Source organism: Lynx canadensis, chromosome A3 (genome assembly GCF_007474595.2).
Source record: "Lynx canadensis isolate LIC74 chromosome A3, mLynCan4.pri.v2, whole genome shotgun sequence".
Taxonomy (NCBI): Eukaryota; Metazoa; Chordata; class Mammalia; order Carnivora; family Felidae; genus Lynx; species Lynx canadensis.
In genome coordinates, this window is record NC_044305.1 from 21,087,007 (window position 1) to 21,109,012 (window position 22,006).

General features: G+C 53.4%; 1 protein-coding gene across 1 annotated transcript in view; it reads left to right on the top strand.

Moving 5' to 3' along the window:
- Positions 1–3,369: 3,369 nt before the first annotated feature.
- Positions 3,370–22,006, top strand: part of KIAA1755 (KIAA1755 ortholog) — a 41,244-nt gene continuing 22,607 nt past the window's right edge. Inside the window, exons 1-4 of the mRNA XM_030309621.1 lie at positions 3,370–3,529; positions 14,152–14,349; positions 18,960–20,289; positions 20,736–20,924. Of these exons, the coding sequence (XP_030165481.1) occupies positions 3,527–3,529; positions 14,152–14,349; positions 18,960–20,289; positions 20,736–20,924 (1,720 nt within the window). The 5' untranslated portion in view covers positions 3,370–3,526. The remainder of the gene's footprint in view (positions 3,530–14,151; positions 14,350–18,959; positions 20,290–20,735; positions 20,925–22,006) is intronic.

A 22,006-nucleotide genomic window follows, 5' to 3' on the forward strand; every position in this document is an offset into this window, starting at 1 on the left:
CTGTGGGACAGCGCTGAGAAAGTCTCAGCCAGCCCGGGGGGGACCTCTGGCACAAAGATTGTTCGTAAGAGAGCCCACATCAGGCAGACATGGTGACCCCTTGAGCACACTGTGCTTAGCCGGACGCTACCCCAGAAGCCTGTATCCTAGGAGAATCCACGACTCATGGAACGTCCCGCTAGAGGATCCTTCTTGAAAGGATGTCTAAGTGGGACACTCCATGGCTGATACGGTGCCTCAGTCCCTACTCACTTTAATAACAGTCTACAGGGGATTTTCACGCAGGAGTCAAACCCAAGCCTTCTGCCTCCAGAGCCTGTGCTGTTTGCAGTGTTAATCTTCCTTATACATCAGGGACTGTAAATAACAAATAAGCATTGTCTTAATGCCAACTCACATTGATTGGTAGTGGCTGCTTGGGCTCTGTGTTGAGGGGCGTTCCGAGGCTGCTTCTAAGTTCTGCAGGAAGTTCCATGATTAGTTAATGATGTCTACCATGGGTAGGGAAGGGGTGAAACGTGCAAATGTGTGCCAAGTATTTGCTATCCTTATGGAAGGAACAGATAAATATGTATTGAAAATGAATGAATTCTGAAGTAGGCAACTCTCTTCCCCCAAGTGAGACCGTCTCCGGGTGAGGTGTCCCGGCACCCAGCCCTGGGGATCTCAGAATCATAGGGACAACTGGCATTTGCTGAGGACCTACTATATGCCGGGCACTGAGTTCAGCTCTTGCAATCATTATCTCATTGGATTCTCCCAAGAGCCTCATGAGGAAACGATGAGAGCCTCCATTTTACGCGGAGGAAATTGTGGTCCCCAAAGAGGAAGGATCTGTGCAAAGCTACCCAGCGAATCAGTAGCAGAGACCCATTTCTACAGCGCTTCCCCTTATACGCCACACCAGCATGTGTAAGACCAGTGATGGCTTTCATTATTTCTCTGAATCTGGTGTAGCAAGCAGAGCAGTATTCAGTGAATCGTTTGCCAAAGAGAGAGGAAATACTTTGAACAGTCCTTGGAAAGTCCTCTGGAAAGTCCCTGAGAAATACACCAAATCCAATCCAATAGTCAAGCCTGTGTAGCTGGAGACTGATTTCACAACCATTGGCCCCTAACATAAAAACACCATTTTTCCGGGTTCTGTATTGATTCTGCTGGGTACCAGAAACGGTGCAAAGCGCTTTACAATCATTAGCTCGTTTGATGTCCAGCATGGTTTCATGAGGACGGAAGTTACATGCTCTCTGTCTTACGAAGGATGGATCTGACGCTCAGAAAGGTGAACTTCCTTGAGGTCACACCCAGAACAGAGCCAAGCCATACAAGGCTGTAGGTAGGTGTGTGCACATTTTTGGCTGCGTGCGGAACAGCACCAGGTCAACAGGGAGTATTTTTGGAAGAGTGTGGATGGGAACAGAGGTGCAAGGATGTTGAGGGGCCCAAGGGCTGGACTGTTGTGAGTACTGATCTTTATCAGACATTTCAGATCCAATCCCACCTTCTCATGCAGCCTAAGTTCCCTTTAGGTGACCAGCTCTTCCCGATTATGTCCAGTGTTAGGGGACCTTGTGCACACGGTCCGATTAGAATCTCTCCGTTAAGTCTCTGAATCTGCCAGGGAGCGGCACGCGGCTTGGGATTCATTCAGGTAGCGCAGGAAGGTGGCTAACAACATGATTTCTGGGAATGGACAGCCTCGTTCAATTCCAGGCTCCACGGTCAGTACCTATCCCACACTGGGCAAGCTACATAACCTTTCTGTGCCCTGGTTTTTTCATCTGTAAGATAAGGACCGTAATAGAATCGACTTCATAAATGTTACACACGTAGAGAAGTACTTGACACAGAGAAGGTTCTCCTTTGGCGTGTTTTTCTGTCTTGTTGCATTGTCATCAGTCTTCAAGGGTTTGCAATTCATTCCCACAATGAGACCCCCGGCACATCTCATTTGGTTCCTGTGCTTTCCAGAGGGCGGGTCCCTAAGCCTTTTCATTGGTTCTGTGAGCTCCCGAAATTCTGCTAATCCATTGTTTCTTGATAAACGAACTCAGAGTCAGTCTCTGTTGCCTGCGACCCCAGAACACTAGATGTAGATGTCATGTCAAATCTGTCTCCCTGCAAAGCTGGGACTCTGGTCCCTCCAAGCTGCGATCCCTCCAATTCCCAGTAAATTCTGCACCTGACATCAACAGGGCTGTTCTCTCCCAAGTTCATGTCTGGGGCAGTGTTACCAAAAGCAGACTGGCTCCTGAAGGTTGGAGATGCTTGTTTGATTGCTTAATACAGACTATCGGGGGACTCTCTGGGCTGAAGCTTAATGGTGTCTCAGGGCCTTTGCACATGCTGTTCTTTCTGCCCGGAACTCTGTTTCTTTCCCCCAACCCTACCTCCACTCTTCACCTAATTCCTTACCCTCTTTCAGATCTCGGCTTCTCTGTCCCTTCCTAGACCACCAGCTCCAGGATGGTCCCCCACAGTTCCCAGAGCCAATATTTGCCTTTGCCTCGGTAGCTACCACACTCAATTATTATTTTTTTCCTGTTTCTCTGTTTCCTTGTCCAACTAGATTATACATTACCTGAGGGCAGAGACTCTGACTTATTCTGGCTCAGGGCTTGGACCCTGTTTGGTCAATATATGGATGAATCCCAGATCATCCAACCAGAAATCATTTAGTTTCTAGTCTCCCTCCAAAGCGGAGGAACAATGGCTTGACCGAGGTCACAAAGCTGTCATTTTCTAGGAGAAGGAAGCCCAGAACTCGCCAACAGCCACTGTCACCTCTAAGCTTGAATTGAGCCATCTTGATGGTGTGCAACGTGGACTTCACAGGGGAAGGACGTTGGGACAGATGCCTACTCCTCGCCACCAACCCTAAGAGGCAGATACTATCACCATCATCATACTATCGCCAGCAGCATCACCCCCATGTTACAGATGAGGAAACTGAGGCTTACGACACTTCGTGACTTGCCCAAATCGCCCATCTGGGAAGTAGACGAGGAGGAGCCTCGAACCCAGGGCTGATGCCCAGGTCGGTGCGCGCCTCACCCGGCGGGGGGCCTGGCCCGTCTGTGCAGCGGGAGCTGAGGGGTTGCGAGGACCGAAGGGAGCAGGGGAGCAGGGGAGCGGTCGGAAAGGCGGCGGGCGGCCCAGCTCCTCTTGGCAGCCAAGGCCCTGGCTGGGAGGGGGGCGCCTGCCTGTCATCCCGCGCGGCGGGCGGGGCGCGGGCGAGGCGCCGGCACAAAAGGGCTGCCGTCGCGCCGCCCCGTCCCACGCGGGGAGCAGCGCTCCGACCCGCCCCTGCGGCCGCAGGCGGCCCCCGCTCGCCTCGCCCTGACGCCAGTCTCCTCTGGCCCGCCGCCTCTCTCTGGCTCTCTCCCTGGGTCACCGGCCTCCCCTTCCCCTCCCGGCCAGCCCGCTCCGCTCGCTCCAGGGCTAGGTGGGGGCTGGGGCTGCGCACCGGATAGACGGACCCGCGGACCGACTGACCCGGCACCAGCTACAGGAGAAGCCCGTCATCATGGTAACGCCTGCCAAGGCCTGGACCACCTGGCGCTGTCCCCTTTTGGTGGGGGTGTCAGGGCAGACCCCAACCTTTTATACTATGACCCTCAGCACCTCACCACCGGTCCGTGTTAACTGGTCGCGGGGCGGGGCGGGGCGAGGGGGGGGGTTGGGAGGGAGGTGGGCTGGCGGTGCCGGGTGCCCCCCTTCTGGCCACATCCTCTCTCCTCTCTGGGCCCCATCGATCGAGGCGCGAAGTGGATGGATAAGATTGGATGACTTGGGAACTTCTGATGTCGCCCCATCGCAGGCACAGATCAGAGCTGAACTCCAGCCCTTGGGCCTTAGATGAAACAGGGGGCGGGGGGCTGTTGCATTTTAGACTTGGGGTGGAGGGTCGGGTATGCCCAGTGTCCCCGCGCAGGGTTTGGATGGAGAGGGGAGTTAAAGGCCCTTCCCAGTCCCACAGAGCTGGGCAAGGTGGGTTAAGGGTGCCCAGGGGAGAGGAGGGACCTGCTCACCAAAATTTGGGGTGCTCTTGCCACTTGAGAGTCAGGGCAGGAAAGTCAGATGTGCACAGAGTCCTGACATGAGGTGGCCCCATGGGAATCGGGTGGGGAGGTAGGCCTAGGAGGAGGGCAGGGGGCACCTCGATAAGGTTGGGATGCTCTGAGAGGTGTGTGTGTGTGTGTGTGTGTGTGCGCGTGCACCTCACGCATGCCAGTATCTGGGAACAGGGGATGAAAGAAAAGTCTGTTTTCAGGGAATCCCAGCCCAGCCCCGAACAGGCCCCGGAGCCCCGGGCGGATTCATGGGAGCCGTGGGGATTTGGAAAAGTGCTCTGAAGACAGGCCAAGGCTTTAACCTCTTAGCTGTGATCGAGCGTGTCGAATTGGTGTGGGCTTTCACTGGATGCACGTTCACACGCGGACTTCTGTTTAGAGACATGTGTGCACGCAGGCTGAGCACACCAAAACGCGTTCCACTGACCTACGTGGCCGAACCCACGCGCCCTCTCGCGCACACAAGCCTTACCCACCTGCTCTCTCTACCGCTGAAATATGAGCACACACCGGCGTGCGTGCCGCAGACCTATTGCAAAACCAGGCTGCTAAATCCACACGCCCGCAGGACAGGTGGATTCGCACATCGCTCTTGGAGCTGTTTGACGGTAACCTTCATACGCCAATGGGTATTCACCTCTCACCACAGGCAAGGTCCTGTGCTGTGGGATTTGTGTGCAGGAGCTCGCGTAGCTCACACCAGCTCTAAGAATACACCTGCTGGTATCTCCACCCCCACAGACGGGGACCTGAAGCTCTGGGAGCTTCCGTGGCTGCCCAAGGTCACCCAACCAGAAAGCAGGAGGTAGGATAGCCTGAATTCTGAACGTGCATTCAGCTGTCACGGCCACCCCAGAGCCACACCTGCACCAAGCAGTGTTTGCTAAGCTTTACCTAGTTTTGGACCTAACTCCGTGATTACTTTTTTAAAATCCAGAAATTCCTTGCTGAACGCCAGACTCTCAGATCAAGAGTCAGGCCTCGGGGGGGCTCCTTGAAAAGGTTTAGCAACTCCTTCCTGAATAGGAATGACGGACAGATTTTTCTCCCACCACCCACCTACCTCTCTGCTCTCACCTCTGTACTTCAGCTGCTCTGACATTGGTTCAGAGCCTCGTATGTTTCAAGCTCCCTCCCGCCACAGGGCCTTTGCATATGCCGTGCCTGCTGGGTGTCACCCCTTCACCTAAAGAATTCTTATCCCTCCTATAAATCTCCACCCCAATATCGTGTCCTCAGGCAAGTCCCACTCTAGCATGCCATGTATCTTTCCTTCGTGGCCCCATCACAGTTGTCCTTTTCATGGGATGATTTGATTAAAGGCTATGTAGTGTTCTGAAGCAGCCCAGTGTCAGAGCACCTTATGGCAGAGGGGCTTCGGGCTTGTCCAGGTTCATGTTCCCGAAATTTTAGTATCATCGTGAAATTTTTTGCATCTTCTCTTACTGGATAAGGTATTATAAAGAAATAACACAATCTACTATTTATTCTTTGCTTACTATTTCTCTCTGAATCAACTCACTTTATAAACGTAAAGATATATTTAAACAAGACATTTTATATCAAGACCATGAAAAATCTGTATCCATTGTCATCAATACAAAGTCACTCTAAAAATGTATACCATGAAGGCGAATTTGTATCCGTCAATTCTGGCCGGAAGAGGTCGGCTGTGGATGATTCCAAGCCAGGGGGCTGCTTTCTTTTTGTTAAAAGGAATAATCGCTCAGTGTCTGGGAGGTATTTTAAGATCTACCGGCTGAACGGAGACCGTCTCTTTGGTGTTACCGTGAGGACTGGATGAGACTTGGGGTAACTTTCTTTCTGTGGTTTCACATAGAGTTCACGTCCTCCCCAACTCATCCTGTGGTTACCTGCCATCCTATCCCAAGCTTTGAGAAAAGCCGGTTGAATCCAATTGAATTCATTTAACATTGCCAAAGTACTTACCTCATGGCGATCCCCCGAGGTGCCGGGCCCTGTGTAAGGACCCGAATGAGAGAAGACGAAGCCCTGGGCCCTGGCCTGGGGTTACAGTGCCCACTCACTGAGATTTCCAGGCGGGGTGATGGGCGGCGGGAGTTCCTCTCTTTGCCTAGAAGCGGAAGTGTCATAAAAGAGAGATGCGGGTTGCGTGGGTCTCTGAAGGGTGGGAAGGAGCTCACCCGATCCAGGGAGGGGCGCAGAGCGAGTTCAGGCAGTGCTTTCAAAGTGGGGCACCTGCCATGGGTCCCAGGGCGGGGGGAGGGGGGAGGGGGAGACTTTGGCTACACATTTATTGTTCTACAATTTTTCGGCTTAGTGTTAGGAAGGTAATTTAAGCAGCACAAACCCGTGATAATAAATAAAAATCAGTGGATTTGAGTCGGAAACAAATTGGCCGAAAAGACAAATGTGAAGTAAGCAACAGTCCATATCAAGTAAAATAAATTGGGGTATGTAAACCGCAAACAAAACTCATGTGCGAGGCGCACGGGTGATTGGGAAACCCCGGGCCAGGGTGTCAGGTGTGTTAGGAGAAGCAGGAAAGGTGGGCTGGTGTGGACCGATGGCCGCTATCGGCAGGCTGAGTTGTTAAGACGGTGGGGAGCCACTCAAGACTGTTGAGCAGTGAGGGTCACAACCGGGTCTGTGTGTTAAAAGGCCATCGTAGTGGCCAAAGGAGAGCCTGGCCTGGTGGGAGGGAGCAGGGGAAGGGGCAGAGGAGCTGGTGGTGATGTGCGCGTGTCAATACCCCAACTCTACTATTTGCTGGTGGTAGAGAGCCTTGGGCTCAGTTTCTTACCCTATGGAATGGGAATAATAATACGTATCCCACAGAACTATTGGGAAGAGGAAATCAAATAATGTTAATGAAAGGGGGCGCCTGCGTGGCTCAGTCGGTGAAGCGTCCGACTCCGGCTCAGGTCACGCTCTCACGGTCCGTGAGTTCAAGCCCCGAGTCAGGCTCTGTGCTGACAGCTCGGAGCCCAGAGCCTGCTTGGGATTCTGTGTCTCCCTCTCTCTCTGCCCCTCCTCCGCTCTCACTCTGTGTGGCTCTGTCTCAAAAGAAATAAACATTAAAAAAATAATTAATGTTAATAAGAGAATGGAAAACGCTTAGGATAAAACCCGATACAGAAGCTTGCTCAGTTAGCAGCTGTAGTTATAAGTGCTATTATCATTATGTTTTCTGGGTGGCAGACGGTGAGCCCCAAAGCAAAGGCCAAGGGGACGGGGAGCGAAAAGAACAAACACAACACGAAGCCCCAGGCAGGTGAAGGGACTTGCTCAAGGTTACCCACAAGACGACACATGACAGAACTGGATTTCTGAATGTGGGTCTTCTAACACCTACTTGCTTCTCAGTTCACTGCATCTGGGCTGTTTTTCCAGTTTCTGAAAGTTTTTTTGTTTTTGTTTTTTTTTAATGAGGAGCCAATTCTCACTCCTACCTCCACCCACACACACATACAAGGGATTTAAAGCAGGAGAAGTTTTAGTTGGACATGATCAACCACTTCCTGGCAGCCAGGGCAGCAGAACCCTGGTTTTGGGACCTCCAGCCTGGAGAAGTTCAAGGGCAGAGTCCCCGATCGTTGAGCCTGGCGGCCACAAGCTGATACCCGCTGGGCTGTAGCTGACTCACAGACGTATTTGGCTTGGCTAACCTTTAAAACATTGGGAGGCTTTACTAAACTATCAGCAGATCCGGCAACGCTGGGCCAAGGCAAGGCTGGGCAGGAGCTGATGAGGTGGGGCATGTGTCCCAGCCCCATGACTCCCTACTGCTTCCCGGACACTGAGGTTGACTGTGAAGGGCCACTCACCGAGGGACCGGAGGGGTTATTTTCTCACACTTGGCCTACTTCTGTCTTCCCTGTCACCTGTCGGTCCCCTGTGGGCATTTGTGTCTGTGGCTGGTGGTGTAGACTCTTCCTGGGCTGAGTACAGAGAGGGAGAAGGGTCTTTTCGAACTTTCCCACCAACTGAGGATTACGTGGGTCCCATTTAGAAACCACGTCCCAGCTCCAGACCTTCTGGAGTCCGATCACAGCTTGAATTCTAGAATGGCCCCGACTGGAAGGACCCTTAGAGATAGATAAGCCCAATGCCCCCATTTTACAGATGGGGGAATTGAGGCCATCGTCACCCCGTGAATCAGGGGTGGAATGTCACCTTCCCTAGATGTTTCTGCCATAGAGGACAGTAGGGGATGGCAGCAGCCCTGGGACACTGACTGCCTCAGCTTTTCCCAAGCTAGGAGGTGCTGATGCTAAGTGATACGAAAACGCTTTGTATCTTGCGGTAGATGGGTAAATCTGGGCCTTTAAGAAGAGTTCAGCACACATCTCAGAAAGCCCAGCTAACAACATCTGGTGAGACCATTTAAAAAGGGAACAGACCTTAAAAACACACGCAATCGCACTTTTATTTTTCCCCCTTGATTATAAAAGCTACCCAGGCTGGTTACAGAACGTTCGGAAAATTCAGCAAACTATGAAGAAAATTAAAACGGTGCCTTATGAGGCCCCTGCCCCTCACAGCGCTCAGGGGTGACTACAGTTAACACTTTATTCCATGGCCTCTTGGCTTACACGCGTTTTTACGCAACGGAGATCACGCTGCATGGGAATTTTTCTTTTAAAAACTCCCAACAGTCGGAAGAGTAGTTACCTTCGGGGTGAGGGCCATGCCGGGGAGGGAGCCGTTTTCTGGGCTGGTGAGATCCTGTGCGTTGACCTGGGTAGTGGTCACAGGGATATGCACGTAGGTAAAGATGCATCGACCTTGTTTATTTTACTGTAAAATAATAATGGAGGCTCCTTGCAAGAGGCTGACACAGAATTCTAGAAACCCCTTTCCTCCCCGCTCCTCTCATACCCAGAGGGAACCACTGGGGACCGACACTTTTCTATGTGGCCTTGAGCTCCATACCAGGTTCCCCGAATCCACCCAGAAGGCCCCTGCGCGTCACACATAGTTCTGCGCCCCCGCCCCCCCACAGGGGGCTCCTTGTCTCCTGCCTGGGAGGGGCTGGAGGGCTGAGGACAGACGGCTCTGGCTTGTCTCACCTTCTCCCTTTCCAGCTTCACGCTGGCTTCTGCCGAGGAACAGTTAAAGGCCCAGCCTGGCTACACTCACTGGGAAGGAATGGAAACACATCGATTAAGTTTCACGGAAATCATTTTGAGGGGCCCGCGTCTGGCCAACGGTGTTTGGGTTCCTGCGGTCCCGGGCAGGGCTGCCCGATTGATTCTGAGGGGAGAGTGGCCAGCTTTCCTTCCTGCAGGCTCCTGGGCTCGTTATCCCGTACTTGGACGGCTTATGACGCCCTGGGGTGCGGGCCCGTAGCAGGTAAAGCTCTGGCCAAGAGCTTGGAGCCCCATTAACTTGGAACATTCTTGTTTTTTACTGGCCGCCCCTTAAACGGTTACAGCGTGTGGCCAGTGAGCCAATTTGCGAAAGCCAAAGGCGTCCCATCTGTGCGCTTTAGTGTGCGAGAAGTAAACAGCTTCTTCTTCGGGCCCCGCTTGAAACACTGGAAGACAGGCAGCTGGGAAGGCCGCCCCAAAGGCTGGTGGCTGCTCGTGGCCCCAAGACAAGCAAGGCACTGGGGGCAGGGGAAGAGAGCGCACCGGACTGGCCAAGGCTGCGTCGGATGCTGGCTCTGTCTTTCCCCTCCTCTCTGCGACCTTGGCCTCTCTGATCACCTTTGGCTTCTTTATCTGCAAAGTGGGATGTTCCTTCCCTGCTCCAGTCCGATCATGTGCAGAAGCAAGAGAATGTGAGCACAGGGCCTGGTGCCCAGCAGGTGCCTGGAAACTGTTGCTGTTCTTGGGGTAACGGTAGTGGGTTCAGGAAGGGATCAAGAGGGGGCCTTGTCTTCACACAGAGGTGGGGACTCTAGGCCGGTGTGACAGGAGCAGTAAAACTAAAAAACAGGCGGTCGTACCTTTTTCTTTTCGTGGGACCCCTACATCCGTCATCGCCCCGGCACCTGCAGAACAATCATCGGAGCAAGATAGGATAATTCTAGAATCCCCGTTTATAGATGGGCAAACTGAGGCATGTCATGGCAGAGATGGTTTAGTTTGCTGTTGCCCAGAGGTTGGCATGCAGGCCATGGTTGGGCCACACGCTGTCACGGACTGGAGCGAAATAACGCGGGGGACCGTGTGCTGGGAGACTCGGTCCCTTTGAACTTCCCTCTGATCTTCTGAGGACCCCCAGCGAAAACCCCCCTCTCACGATAAGATGCCTTTACCATTACCACCTTTCTAACGCAAAGAGAACCTTAATGAGCCTTCAGGAGGTGACCAGATGTCCTAGAAGTTCATTTGGAAAATGTATTTGTTCTCATGGCTTACTTGTTCTTCTAAAAAGTAATTTATTTTTGTAGAACGAGAACAGTAAAGATGGGATATATTTTACATAACAGATGCGTATTTGTTATATAGTTATAGAGTACATTATTGATGTACCTATATACTGACACAAGGTATATCCTACAGCTCTCTAGTAAGTATATATAATAAATACAAATGGAATAATGTAAAAACCACCCAAAGCCTCGTTGGCTTATTTTCGGAGTTCCATTCTATTTATGCCAGTTGATGCTGATTTTTTCCTTTTAACACGATGACAGCCCTGGTAATGGCCAGAAACATGGCAGCAATGGCTGTGGCTGAATGGGCACCTGCGAAGCGCTAGGCCTGTGCAGAGACCCTGCGTGTCCCAGCTCATTCTGTCTCGCTCAGCTCTTTAAGGCAGGTGCGATCACAGGCTCCGATTTCCCGGAAGTTGAAGCCGAAAGGGCTCAGCAGCTTGCAAGGTCCCATCACCAGGAAGTGGCAAGAGCCGGGATTTGAACTCGGGCAGGCCGGCTGCGTTCTCATAACCAGTATGGAGGCATTTAGAATGCAATTATGTAAGCTTTTAAAAAGTGAGTGGATTCGCAAACACAACACACAGACAAACCAGTAAGCGCCCAAAATGCAAATGGTACTTGGAGATGCTAAAATTCGTGACGATGCCAGTAAGGATTCAATTTCCAAAACCAAGATGAAGCAAACCTAGCCCAATGCAATGTGCACAGGAGAAAAGAGGCCCAGGGAGGGAAGGCATCTACTCAAGGTGGCACAGTGAAGGGGAACCCAGGAAAGGGAGTGTCCCGAGAGAGGCTGGGTGGAGTGGGAGGGCATGTGGCCGGGCTTACCTGACTTAGTGTGTGTGTGTGTTCACCGATGTCAGACGGGGTCCTCTAACTCTGGGTCCCCATTCCCACTGCCGTCCTCATGATTGCGTGGGTGAGGGGGTAACTATTAGGGTTTGGCCTTGCTTTGGAGGGGAAGAGCATTAGGAGAGGTCGCCAGGCCAGAGGAGCCTTTCCTTACTCTGCCAAATCGAAGACGTCCCCCTCCCCCCTTACCTGGCCCCTCAGTGTGAAAATAGCCCTTCCTGGGCACGCGCAATTTTGTCATCAAGTGCCTGCCTGCAATACATCATCCCCGTTGGGTTTCTGCCACGTCGGGGGCAAGACCCTCCTTCCTTCAGAATGGGGGTTGCAGACATTCATTCATTCCTCCTGCAGAGAGTAATGGGGGCCCTACGCTGTGTGGGTGCTGGGGACAGAACGGTGACAGGGACATTTGTCCAAATGCCATGGGCTAGCGTCCCTGTTTTACAGCCTCCTGGCATTGGACTCTTACTGAGGTAGAGTAGTGTCATGTTCCTCCTCCTCAAAGTCCCTGTTTAATCTCCCCGATTCAAGGGACCTCATTTGTAAAAAAAAAAAAAAAAAAAAAAAAAAAGTGATTTTTCTGTCTTAAATAAGCTCCTTTGTGCGGGAATCTTATTTATTCTCATCTTCCCTTACATCCCTCCGTGACAGATGGACCCAGAGCTTGCAATCAGTCTGGGCCACCCAGCCTGGCTTCCATTAGGCTTTTTAAGAGTTGAAAACCATAACCCATGGGTTCTATTACACTTGGTCAGAAACCTCTGGCTTTGTCCAAGCTGTTTTTACAGATGGAAAACGTTGTGGTTCAGAGAGGGACATTTTGTTTGTCCTTCCACAACATCGACTCGGCCCCTATGTTGGCCCAGGCCCTGTGCCAGGAATGGGAGACCCCAGATGAAGAGAAGCCAGTGCCTGCTCTGGTAGTTTCTGTCGCTGCTGACGGTGGTCACAGACTCGGTAGCTTAAAGCAACACACCGTTATTGCCTGGCGGTTCTGTAGATCGGAAGTCCAACGCGGGGCTCGCTGGGCTTAAATCGAGGGGTCGGCAAGCTGCATTCTTTCCAGGAGACTCCAAAGGAGAGTCAGCTCGCCTTTCCCAGCATCTAGGGGCAGCCTGCATTCCTTGGCCCGTCCTCCGTTTTTAAAGCCAGAGACATCACATCTCTCGGATCCTTCCTTCATCACATTCCCCCCTGACGCTCACCTCTCCGGTACCTCTCCCACTTTGGAGGACCCTTGCGATTGCGTGGGGCCCACCTGGAAAACCCGGGAAACCGTCCCTATTTTAAGGCCAGTTGATTGGCAATGATGATTTTATCTGAAGCTTCAATTCCTCTTTGCCTTATGAGGTAGCATATGGACAGGTTTTGGAGATTAGGTCATGGGCACCTTTGCGGGGGGCGTTATTCTGCTTACCTTTCCCATCCTCAGGGAGTCTAGAGTCCTTGAGGGGGATGACAATCAGGGTGGAAACTGCTATGATAGGGGCACCATCGAAGCCCAGGAAAGGGGGCGCCTGACTCGGGTGGTGTGGGAGAAGGAAGTCAGAGAAAATTCCATGGAACAGATGAAGGCTGACCCAAATCTTGACGGGTGAGAGGGAGTTAGCCAGGTGGAGAGGGAGTGGAAGTGGAAGGCATCCCAGGAGGAAGGTACAGCATGTGCAAAGGCCCAGAGGTGAGTGAGAGAATGTACCGTGGCTGAACCATGAGAGAGGCAGAGAGGCTGGCCGGGGAGGGGGTGGGGAGGCTGAGTATGGGATGCCAAGATCACAGGGGACCTGAATGCCTAGAGGCCAGTGCTTTCCTGAAGGCCGTGGGGAGGGAGCCTTTGAGGGTTTTGAGCATGATACATCCGTGATCAGCTTTGCATTTGAGGAAGTCACTGTGGGGTCCTGGTCTAGCATGGTTGGAAGTGAGGCAGCCTAGAGATTGGACGGCAATGAGGAGGGGATTGAGTGGGAGAGCCAGAGGCCTGAGTCAGGGCGGGCACAGGGCAACAGGGTTGAGTGGGCAAGTTGGTGAACTCTGGAGGTGAGACAGTTATAGGACATGGCTGAGGATTGTGTGTGAATAGAGGAGGCAAGAGGAGGGGCGGGACGATGAGCAGAGTTCTGGGAGTCTGAGTGGACCGTGGGGCCATCACTGAGGTAGGGACATGGGGGAAGGGTAGGTTTAGGGAGGTATTGAGTTGGGTTTGACGTGTTGATGATCTGTGCCCGATGGACATCTAGGGGAGGCATCCAGGAGGCACCTGGTTATGTGAGTCTGGATAGAGGAACTCACGAGGCGGCTACAGTAACTTCCATTCATCAGTTACCGCTGTGTAGCAAACCACCCCGACACTCAGTGGTAAAAAGCAACAATTATTTATTATCATTCACGCACCCGCATGCTGACGCACCTGCGTGTCAACTGCAGGTTGGGCTTCACTGACCGCTCGGCTTCAGACAAGGTCTGCAGGTCTGTCAGGTGGTGGGACTTACGGACGCTGAGCTCCCCTTTCCTTCGGGCCCTGACCTGAATCCCCCCTTACTCTTCCTCCACTCTGCCTTGAGCCTGTGGGTGACATTTGAGCAAAGACCTGCAGGAGGTGAGGGAGTGAGGATGTCTCGAGGAAGAGTATTCTAGGCAGGGGGAGCAGCCGGTGCAAAGGCCCTGAGGTGGAACGGTGCCCGCTGTGTTTGTGTTTGAGGAACAGGAAAGAAGGCCAGTGCGGCTGGAGGGCATGATTGAGGGGTGCAGGGGAGGTCAGGGGCCTCGGTCATATGGGGCCCGGAAAGCCATGGCAAGTGGCCACTACCCTTATTATTGCTGCTACTGTCACTTTTCACACTCTCCTCCTATCCCCTACAGGACCCCCCGTCCCTGGACACAGCCATTCAGCACGCCCTGGCGGGCCTCTATCCCCCTTTTGAGGCCACAGCGCCCACCATCCTGGGGCAGGTATTCCGACTCCTGGATTCTGACTTCCAGGGGGATGGGCTGAGCTTCCTCCTGGATTTCCTCGTTCCTGCCAAGCGCCTGTGTGAGCAAGTGCGTGAAGCAGCCTGTGTAAGTTGGAAGGGACAGTGGGGCCGGGGGACAAGCTCTCCCAGAACCGCGGGGCTGGCGCTGAGCAGAGAAGGAAGCGGGCCGGTGCGTGTCTTGTCTCAGAGCAAGAACTGAGGACACGGGATGGTTCTCCGGGTATCACTGCTCGCCCAAGGGAGACTTCAGCCCCCCAGTGGAACGGGAGGTTCATTTGACCCTCTGCTCTCTGGCATCTAGGAGCCAATCACGCTTATGCTTTTATCCAGGAAGAAGTCCTGGATAAAAGACATCCCTGCGTGACGGCCCCTCGGAGCCTGCCCTGGGGCTGCCATTGTGGGCAACACCAGGCTGCCTTGGCCGAAGCGGGTCAGCTTCAGTGGAAATAGAGAATGTTCCAGATCTTTCCTGGAGCCCTTGAGGCCTCAGGACTCACTTTCTTCCCAGCAGACCCCTTTGAACCCAGATCTCAGGGAGGCCTCTCTAAGGCAAAGTGGAAAGAAAAGTGTTTTAGGTAGGGCTCATTGGCTGCAAATAACCCGTTCTTTACTCAGACCGGGTCAAGGTAATCGGTCTCAGCCCCGAGTTGATGCACCAATCAAATGCCTTAAGGGGTTTCTGTCTCTTGTCTCTGCTTCTCCTTGCTTGCCAACATCATTCTTTTTTTTTTTTTAATGTTTATTATTTATTTGTTAGAGGAAGAGAGAGAGACAGCATACAAGCAGGGGAGGGGTAGAGAGAGGGGGAGACACAGAATCCGAAACAGGCTCCAGGCTCCGAGCTGTCAGCACAGAGTCTGACGCGGGGCTCGAACCCACGAACTGCGAGATCATGACCCTGAGCCGAAGTCGGACGCTTAACTGACTGAGTCACCCAGGCGGCCCTTGCCAACATCATTCTTATAGGCTGTCTCCACACGCCTGGAGCCCAGGGCAGCTCTGGGTTCAAATCTTGTCCTGGGGAAGAGAAAGAACTTTTCCCCAACAACAGCAGATAGAAAAGTTGCAAGGAAGGATCCTGATTGGCCAGGCTTGAATCATACCCCTACATCTATGGCCAGACGTGGTGACTGTTGTAAGGATGGGGACAGGCTGTTGGAGACCACACCCGGGAACTTGTGCACACCCTCCACGGGATTGCTCAGTCCCCTGCGGCTCCTGCCTCAGGAATCACTAAGAGGGTCCCAGAGGGTCCCAAAAGGTCCTGCTGGCTGATGTGCGTCCGGGACACGATACCTCAGGCACAAAAAGTAAGAGCAGAGGCTGTGTGCATCATTGCAGTGGTAGAAAGAAATGGAATGTGGCAGTAGCTAAAAGCTCGGGTTTTGGAGCCAGAACTAGAGATGTTGGACCTGGAAGGAGACGGAGGCCATTCATCTCACGTGCTCAGGATGGTTCCTGGCACAGAGAAACAGTGAGGTACAGTCATGGTTACTGCAGAGGGAAGACTCACACCGAGCTTATGCTGCCGACTCCCACATACCCACCCCGACACTATTTCACGTACGTCCTTCCCCTCCTGATGCCTTCCCCGTGGCAAGCTTTAGAAACTCCCGCTTCCCTTTTCTGGTCATTAAAACTGCATTTTCACCATCTCTTTCCCTGTTTCTCCCGGGAACAAGGGTCACAACGTTTTAATTTCTCTATTTTTAACGACAGGCGACTTTAATTATAATTATAGGTGACTCCCTATCACCTCCGAGCCAGGGGTGGGATCAATAGTTTGGTTTCAGGAGTCAGGTGCCCCAGGTTCAAATCCAGCCTCCGTCACTGTGGAGCTGGGGGGGGGGGTGTCCGTGTCGCCTGTCTGAGCTTCACTTTCCTTAATGGGAAAGTGGGAATGTTAATAACACAGTCCCTACCTCACAGAGATGATGCGTGCAGCTTAGCACAGAGCCTGGCGTGCAGTGAGTGCTTAGTAGCTGTTGGCCGTTTACTATCACACTCTCGCCTCTCTCCCTTGGAAGAAATGTGCCAGCTTCAGTCTGTCCTTGTAACCGCCAGCACCCAGAGGCAGCCAGCACCCTCAGATGAAGTCCCGTGGGGGTTAGGGACAGACACAGGTGTCCGAGCCTCACGCCCCCTGAGCCTCAGTTTCCTCGTCTCTAAAGTGAGGACAGTGATGCCTCAACTCCCTGCCCCACTGAGTTACTGCGACGTTCAGATAAGACGATCATCACCATCATCTCTATGGTGCATTGCCGTTTGCAAACTACGGCCGGGTTGTCCGGCCTCGTTCAATGGGACGGTGGGGGACAGCACGTTGTCAACAACAGAGCACTAAACGAAAGTGGTGGAGGAACTCACGGACTCATGGGGTTGATGGATGTGAAGTTTCCCCGAGGCAGCTGAACTTACAGTGTCACTGACGTGAACCGGCGTATCAACTTGGGGTACAGATACGGTCGGTTCTTGATATTTCCCCCAGTTCATAGTCCCAGGAAGCACCTGCTTCATTAGCGGGAACGTCAGCGTCATCGTGTGGAGGTCTCCCCGCCCCGCCCCATCCAGATTACATAAGATTATCCGGGTTCTACTCAGTCCGCAGGAATCCGACCCCTTTCCAAAAGCCAGGTAGCGAGAGACCTGTTGTCAGTCTGGCGGGGCTGTTGTTGCCACGTGGGGTCACTGCTGGACGCGGGTCTCGCACCACCCAGTGGAGCGGTCCCACCAAGAGGGATCGTTGTGTTCAGAAGGGCTCCTGGATGCCCTGCTGTGTCTCTACAGAGAATTGCTGGCACCTTCTGTGTAAACGAAGCTTTTTTTCAGTTTCGCCTCACCTGCCACGTTGTTGCCCAGGAAAGGGACAGAAACAAGGAAGTAAGTAGATCATAAACCGGGAAACAATACACATTCAGGCCCAGAATAATGGAATGATTTTTTTCACAGTCATCCAGCAAGTTAGTGGCAGATTTCCTGACCTTTCTCTCAGTATTGTTTTGACCTCTCTGTAATCTCTTTGCCTAAAAATTAGAGAATGGTGGTGGGGGGGGTGGGGGGGTGGAGCGCCTGGGTGGCTCAGCCAGTTAAGCGTCTGACTTTGGCTCAGGTCACGATCTCACGGTTCGTGGATTTGAGCCCAGCATCTGGCTCTCTGCTGTCCTTGCAAAGACCACTTTGGATTCTCTGTCCCCCTCTCTCTCTGCCCCTCCCCTACTTGCACGCTCTCTCTCTCTCTCTGTCTCTCTTTCTCAAAAAGAACATTTAAAAAATTATAGAATGGTATAAATGCAGTAAGTGGCCATTTTATTTTATCTTTTTCAAGTTTTGTTTGAGTGGGGGAGGGGCAGAGGGCGAGGGAGAGACAGAATCCCAAGCAAGCTCCGGGCTGTCAGCACAGAGCCTGACACGGGGCTCAATCTCACGAACTGTGAGATCATAACCTGAGCCAAAATCAGGAGTTGGACACTTCACTGACTGAGCCACCCGGGGCGTCCCTGGACTGTTTTATTTTATTTTATTTATTTTATTTTCTAAAAATGTTTTTATTTACTTTTGAGAGAGAGGGAGAGACCAAGGGGGGGAGGGGCAGAGAAGGAGGGAGACACAGAATCCGAGGCAGGCTCCAGGCTCTGAGCTGTCAGCACAGAGCCCGACGTGGGACTTGAACCCACCAACCCATGAGATCATGACCTGAGCCAAAATCGAGAGTTGGACGCTTCACCGACTGAGCCACCCAGGTGCCCTTAGACTGTTTTATTATTTTTTTTAATTTTTTAATGTTTTTATTTATTTTTAAGACAGAAAGAGACAGAACATAGCAGGGGAGGGGCAGAGAGAGAGGGAGACACAGAATCCGAAACAGGCTCCAGGCTCTGAGCCGTCAGCCCAGAGCCCGACGCGGGGCTCGAACTCATCAACCATGAGATCATGACCTGAGCTGAAGTCGGACGCCTAACCGACTGAGCCACCTAGGCGCCCCCAGACTGTTTTATTTTTTAATTGAAAATTCCCACGATCTTTCAAAGGGCAAATGTCGAGAGGAGAGGAAATTAATGTTTGTTGAACATCCACTTAAGTAGTGTATGCCAGGCATAGGGTTGTGGATTTTTGTTTTCACACACACGCGCACGCACACACACACACACACACACACACACATAATCTCACTTAATCCTCCTGCCGACCCAATCATATGATACATATTGTTATTCCTATTTGCAGATAGGAAAATTGAGGCTGGAAGCAGTTATATCATCTGTACAAAGTAGTGATTCAGACCTTGGAACGCACGTCTCCTGGCTCCAAAATGGAGGGCTCAGACTTGAGCGAGGTTGAGAGAGGTTTCAAATAGGTGGGGAGAAGGGACTGTGACCCGAGCAGAACGGTCTTCATGGGAAAGGCACCTGCTAATTGGTGCCTGCCACGCAGAGCTTTTCTCCCTTGGGCTAGTAGGCTAGCAAGCGTTTTCAAGGTCACGGCCGGGACTAGGGTGAGGCAAGAGAAGGCACCCACTCTCAGGTTTGTGTGACTTGCAAGAGACGGGCTGTCCTTAGGTGCTGCGCCTCTTAGAGGCCAGGCACCTCTCTTGCCCGACCTGCTCGAGTCCATCTGGGAGAGGGAAGGGAGCAGACCCGCGGGCAGGGGCAAGGTCTTTCAGGGCGGGGCTCTCTGACATCGCCCTTCTGTCCACAGGCCCCGTACTCACACTGCCTCTTCCTGCATGAGGGCTGGCCACTGTGCCTGCGAGATGAGGTCGTGGTGCACCTGGCCCCCCTCAACCCCCTCTTACTGCGCCAGGGAGACTTCTACCTCCAAGTGGAGCCCCAGGAGGAGCAGTCCGTCTGCATCATGGTCAAGTGCCTCTCCTTGGACCTCCGCACAGTGGACGCAAAGCCTGTTCCCGCGTCATCCTACCCTACACTCTTCACCCAAACGTGGCTGGAGGCCATCAACAGTGACTTTGAGGGAAGCCCTCTGCACAGCTGCCTGGTAGCTTCCGAAGATGGGATTGCCCCTGTGCCCTGGACCAAGATAGCCAGCCCAGAGTTTGTGGATGACAGACCCCAAGCAGTGAATGTCCTCTCCCGGGCCTGGGGGTCCCTCGAGTTAGAGGCCCTCGATTTGAGCAGCCCTCCAGAGCCTCATCAGCCCAGGCCCTCCGGCAGCCAGGGGCTGCTTGCCCGGAGCTTGGCCAAGGGTAAGGGCAGGACACACGGGAACAAGTACCCAGGACTCATCAAGGTGGAACAAGCCAGGCCGGGGGAGGTGGCTTTTAGGATGGACGATGTGGCCAGCCAGGACTTAGAAGGAGACTATGTGGCCCTCCTGGAGAGCAGAGGAGGGCCTCCCAGTAGGGAAGTGGAGACGTCCAGTGGGTGTCCTTTGGGGGCACTGGAGGAACCATCCAGAACTAAGGAAATCCTGCTCTCTCAAAGGATGCCGCCCCTCTCAGGGGCCAGGGGGGGACCTTCCTTGGAAAAATGGGCTTGTGAGAAGACAGCAAGCTCAGAAGAGGAGCCCTGCAGGTTGGGCTCGAGGAGAAAGGTCAACTATAAAGTTAACGCATCCACCCAGGACTCAGAACCCCAGCCCCAGGAGCCCTACCTCCGCGTCCTTGAGGAGCCACCGCCGTGTGCCTCTGGCCTTGAGGCAGGTGGTTCCTCCAAGATGCAGGAACCTCTGGGAAGCCCAGAAAACATGGCGCAACTCAGGTCTGCACCAGAACGAGCGTCCTCCCTGCACCTGTGCTCGGCTTCCCCTCCTGTTGCTCCAGCCCCTGAAACCAAGTTGGAAGAGAGGGCCAAACAGGGGCACGGGAGACTTCCCAAGCCTGAGACTGGCCCCAGTCAGAATACCTCCTCTTCTACATCCCCCACTTCTGGGCTCAGATTCTCCCTCTTGAAAGGGCAGAGGCAAGCCCCTGGGCCCCCAGAGAAAGCCTCCCCCCAGCCCGACAGGCCCTGGAAAGTCTTGCGTTCGCCCTCGTCTCCCACGCCCAACCGAGCCAAGAGAGTGGGGAAAGGTAAGGTGTCCGCTCGCTCAGCCGGACGGGGGTGCTGTTCTCTGGATGTGACCAGGCGACAAGGTGGCGCGGGTCGGCAGGGACGGAGCCCCTCTGAACTGGCTCGGTCTGGGGGATTTGGTGCACAGGTGGCATGTCGAGAGGCTTGAGGTCTCATGGGTCTGGAAATGGCTTGGGTTGAGTGGGCCTGAGTCCTCGCCCAGCTGGGTCTGGGTGACCTTGATCAAGGGCTCCTTCTCTGTGCAGTGGGGGCCTCACCTGCCTCCCAGAGTCGTTTTGAGGTTCAAAGACACGCCAGAGGTAAGGAGCTTAGCACAACGCCGGCCACCCAGTAGGAGATCAACAGCCGGAAGCTTCATCATCAGTCAGAAGGTGAAAGAGAAGACATTTCCTTTGGGAAAACCCAGAGGATTAATACCCTTTTCTTTGTTGTCGTTCATCCCCAGCTGGAAAGACTCAGACCGAAACATCTGGCCCGGCTGCTGACTCAGGCCCACGGACTGGGGAAAAGGCCGGCTTCCCAGAAGTCCCTCCAGAAAGAGACCCCCCTCTGGATGAGGAGCCCCCAGGGCCTGAGCCTAGGATTGGGGCTCTGAGTGTGGAGATCCTCCAGTCGAGGATGGCATGCCTGCCAGGTCTCGGGGGTCGCAGGGCAGCTGGAGGTGAAGGGGAGGGTGCTGGTGGGGGGGGGTGGGGGGGGCTAGGGCGGCCTCTGAGCATCCTGGTGCTGGTGGGTGTGGAAGAGACAGGGAAAGTCCTAATGGCTTGTGTTCTGGGCCAAGCCTCTCTGAGACTCAGGTTCTTCATTTTTCCAGCGAAGGAGTTGGATTCTACGAAGCAATTTCTAGATACCCGTCCATCCATCCAGCCAGCCAGCCAGCCATCCTACTTTCAATGAGGCAGCCGGGTGTCTTAGGTCAGTTCCGTGGGAGCAGGGCCTGAGACAGAGCTCCTTGGGAAAGCGATTTGTTGAAGGTTGCTCTCAGGAGAAGGGGAGTGAGCGAAGCAGGACAGGGCAGGGGAGGAGCTAAGCAAGGATGTGGCCTGACCCTGTGAGGAGCATCAATTCATACCACGGAGCCGGTTCCATTTTAAGGTGTAGGAGGCTGGGCTTTTGTGGGCTTGGGTCCGTTGGTCACCACCCCAGGCTGATCCTGGGATGGGGGTGCATGATCCAGGATGCATGAATGATGCCCGAGCCCATGATCCAGTTCAGTTGGGGGCAATTCTCCAGAGAAGGGAACATCTGTGAGCCAGTACCGCCAATGGCCAACCGCCTCTGGGGGATGGGTAGTCTGGTCTGGCAAAGGGATCGGAGTGGGGTGTTACCAGCATCCAATACAGACGGTGTCATCACTCCTGTTTAATATTTATGCATCTTTGCAATAAATATTTTTTTAGTACCTGCCGTGTACAGCTAGGCTCTGGGCTTAGCACTGAGGACTCAGCAGGGAACAAGTCTGATGTGGGCTCTGCTCTCAAGAAGGCTATATTCTAGTGGTAGAGAAAATTCGACAGGTTTTTACAGCAGGTTATTACAACCCCGTGTAAACATATCGCAGCTGTGGGGCAGTACAGGGCTCTGTGGGAGGACAGATGCGCACCGTGGCCCAGGCTTGGGGTGGAGGAGAGGTCAGGGAGGAAGGAGGAAGCAATATAGAGCTCAGTCCTGTGGTATGAGTAGGTGTTATCCAGGTGAAGGGGTGGGAACAGTGTT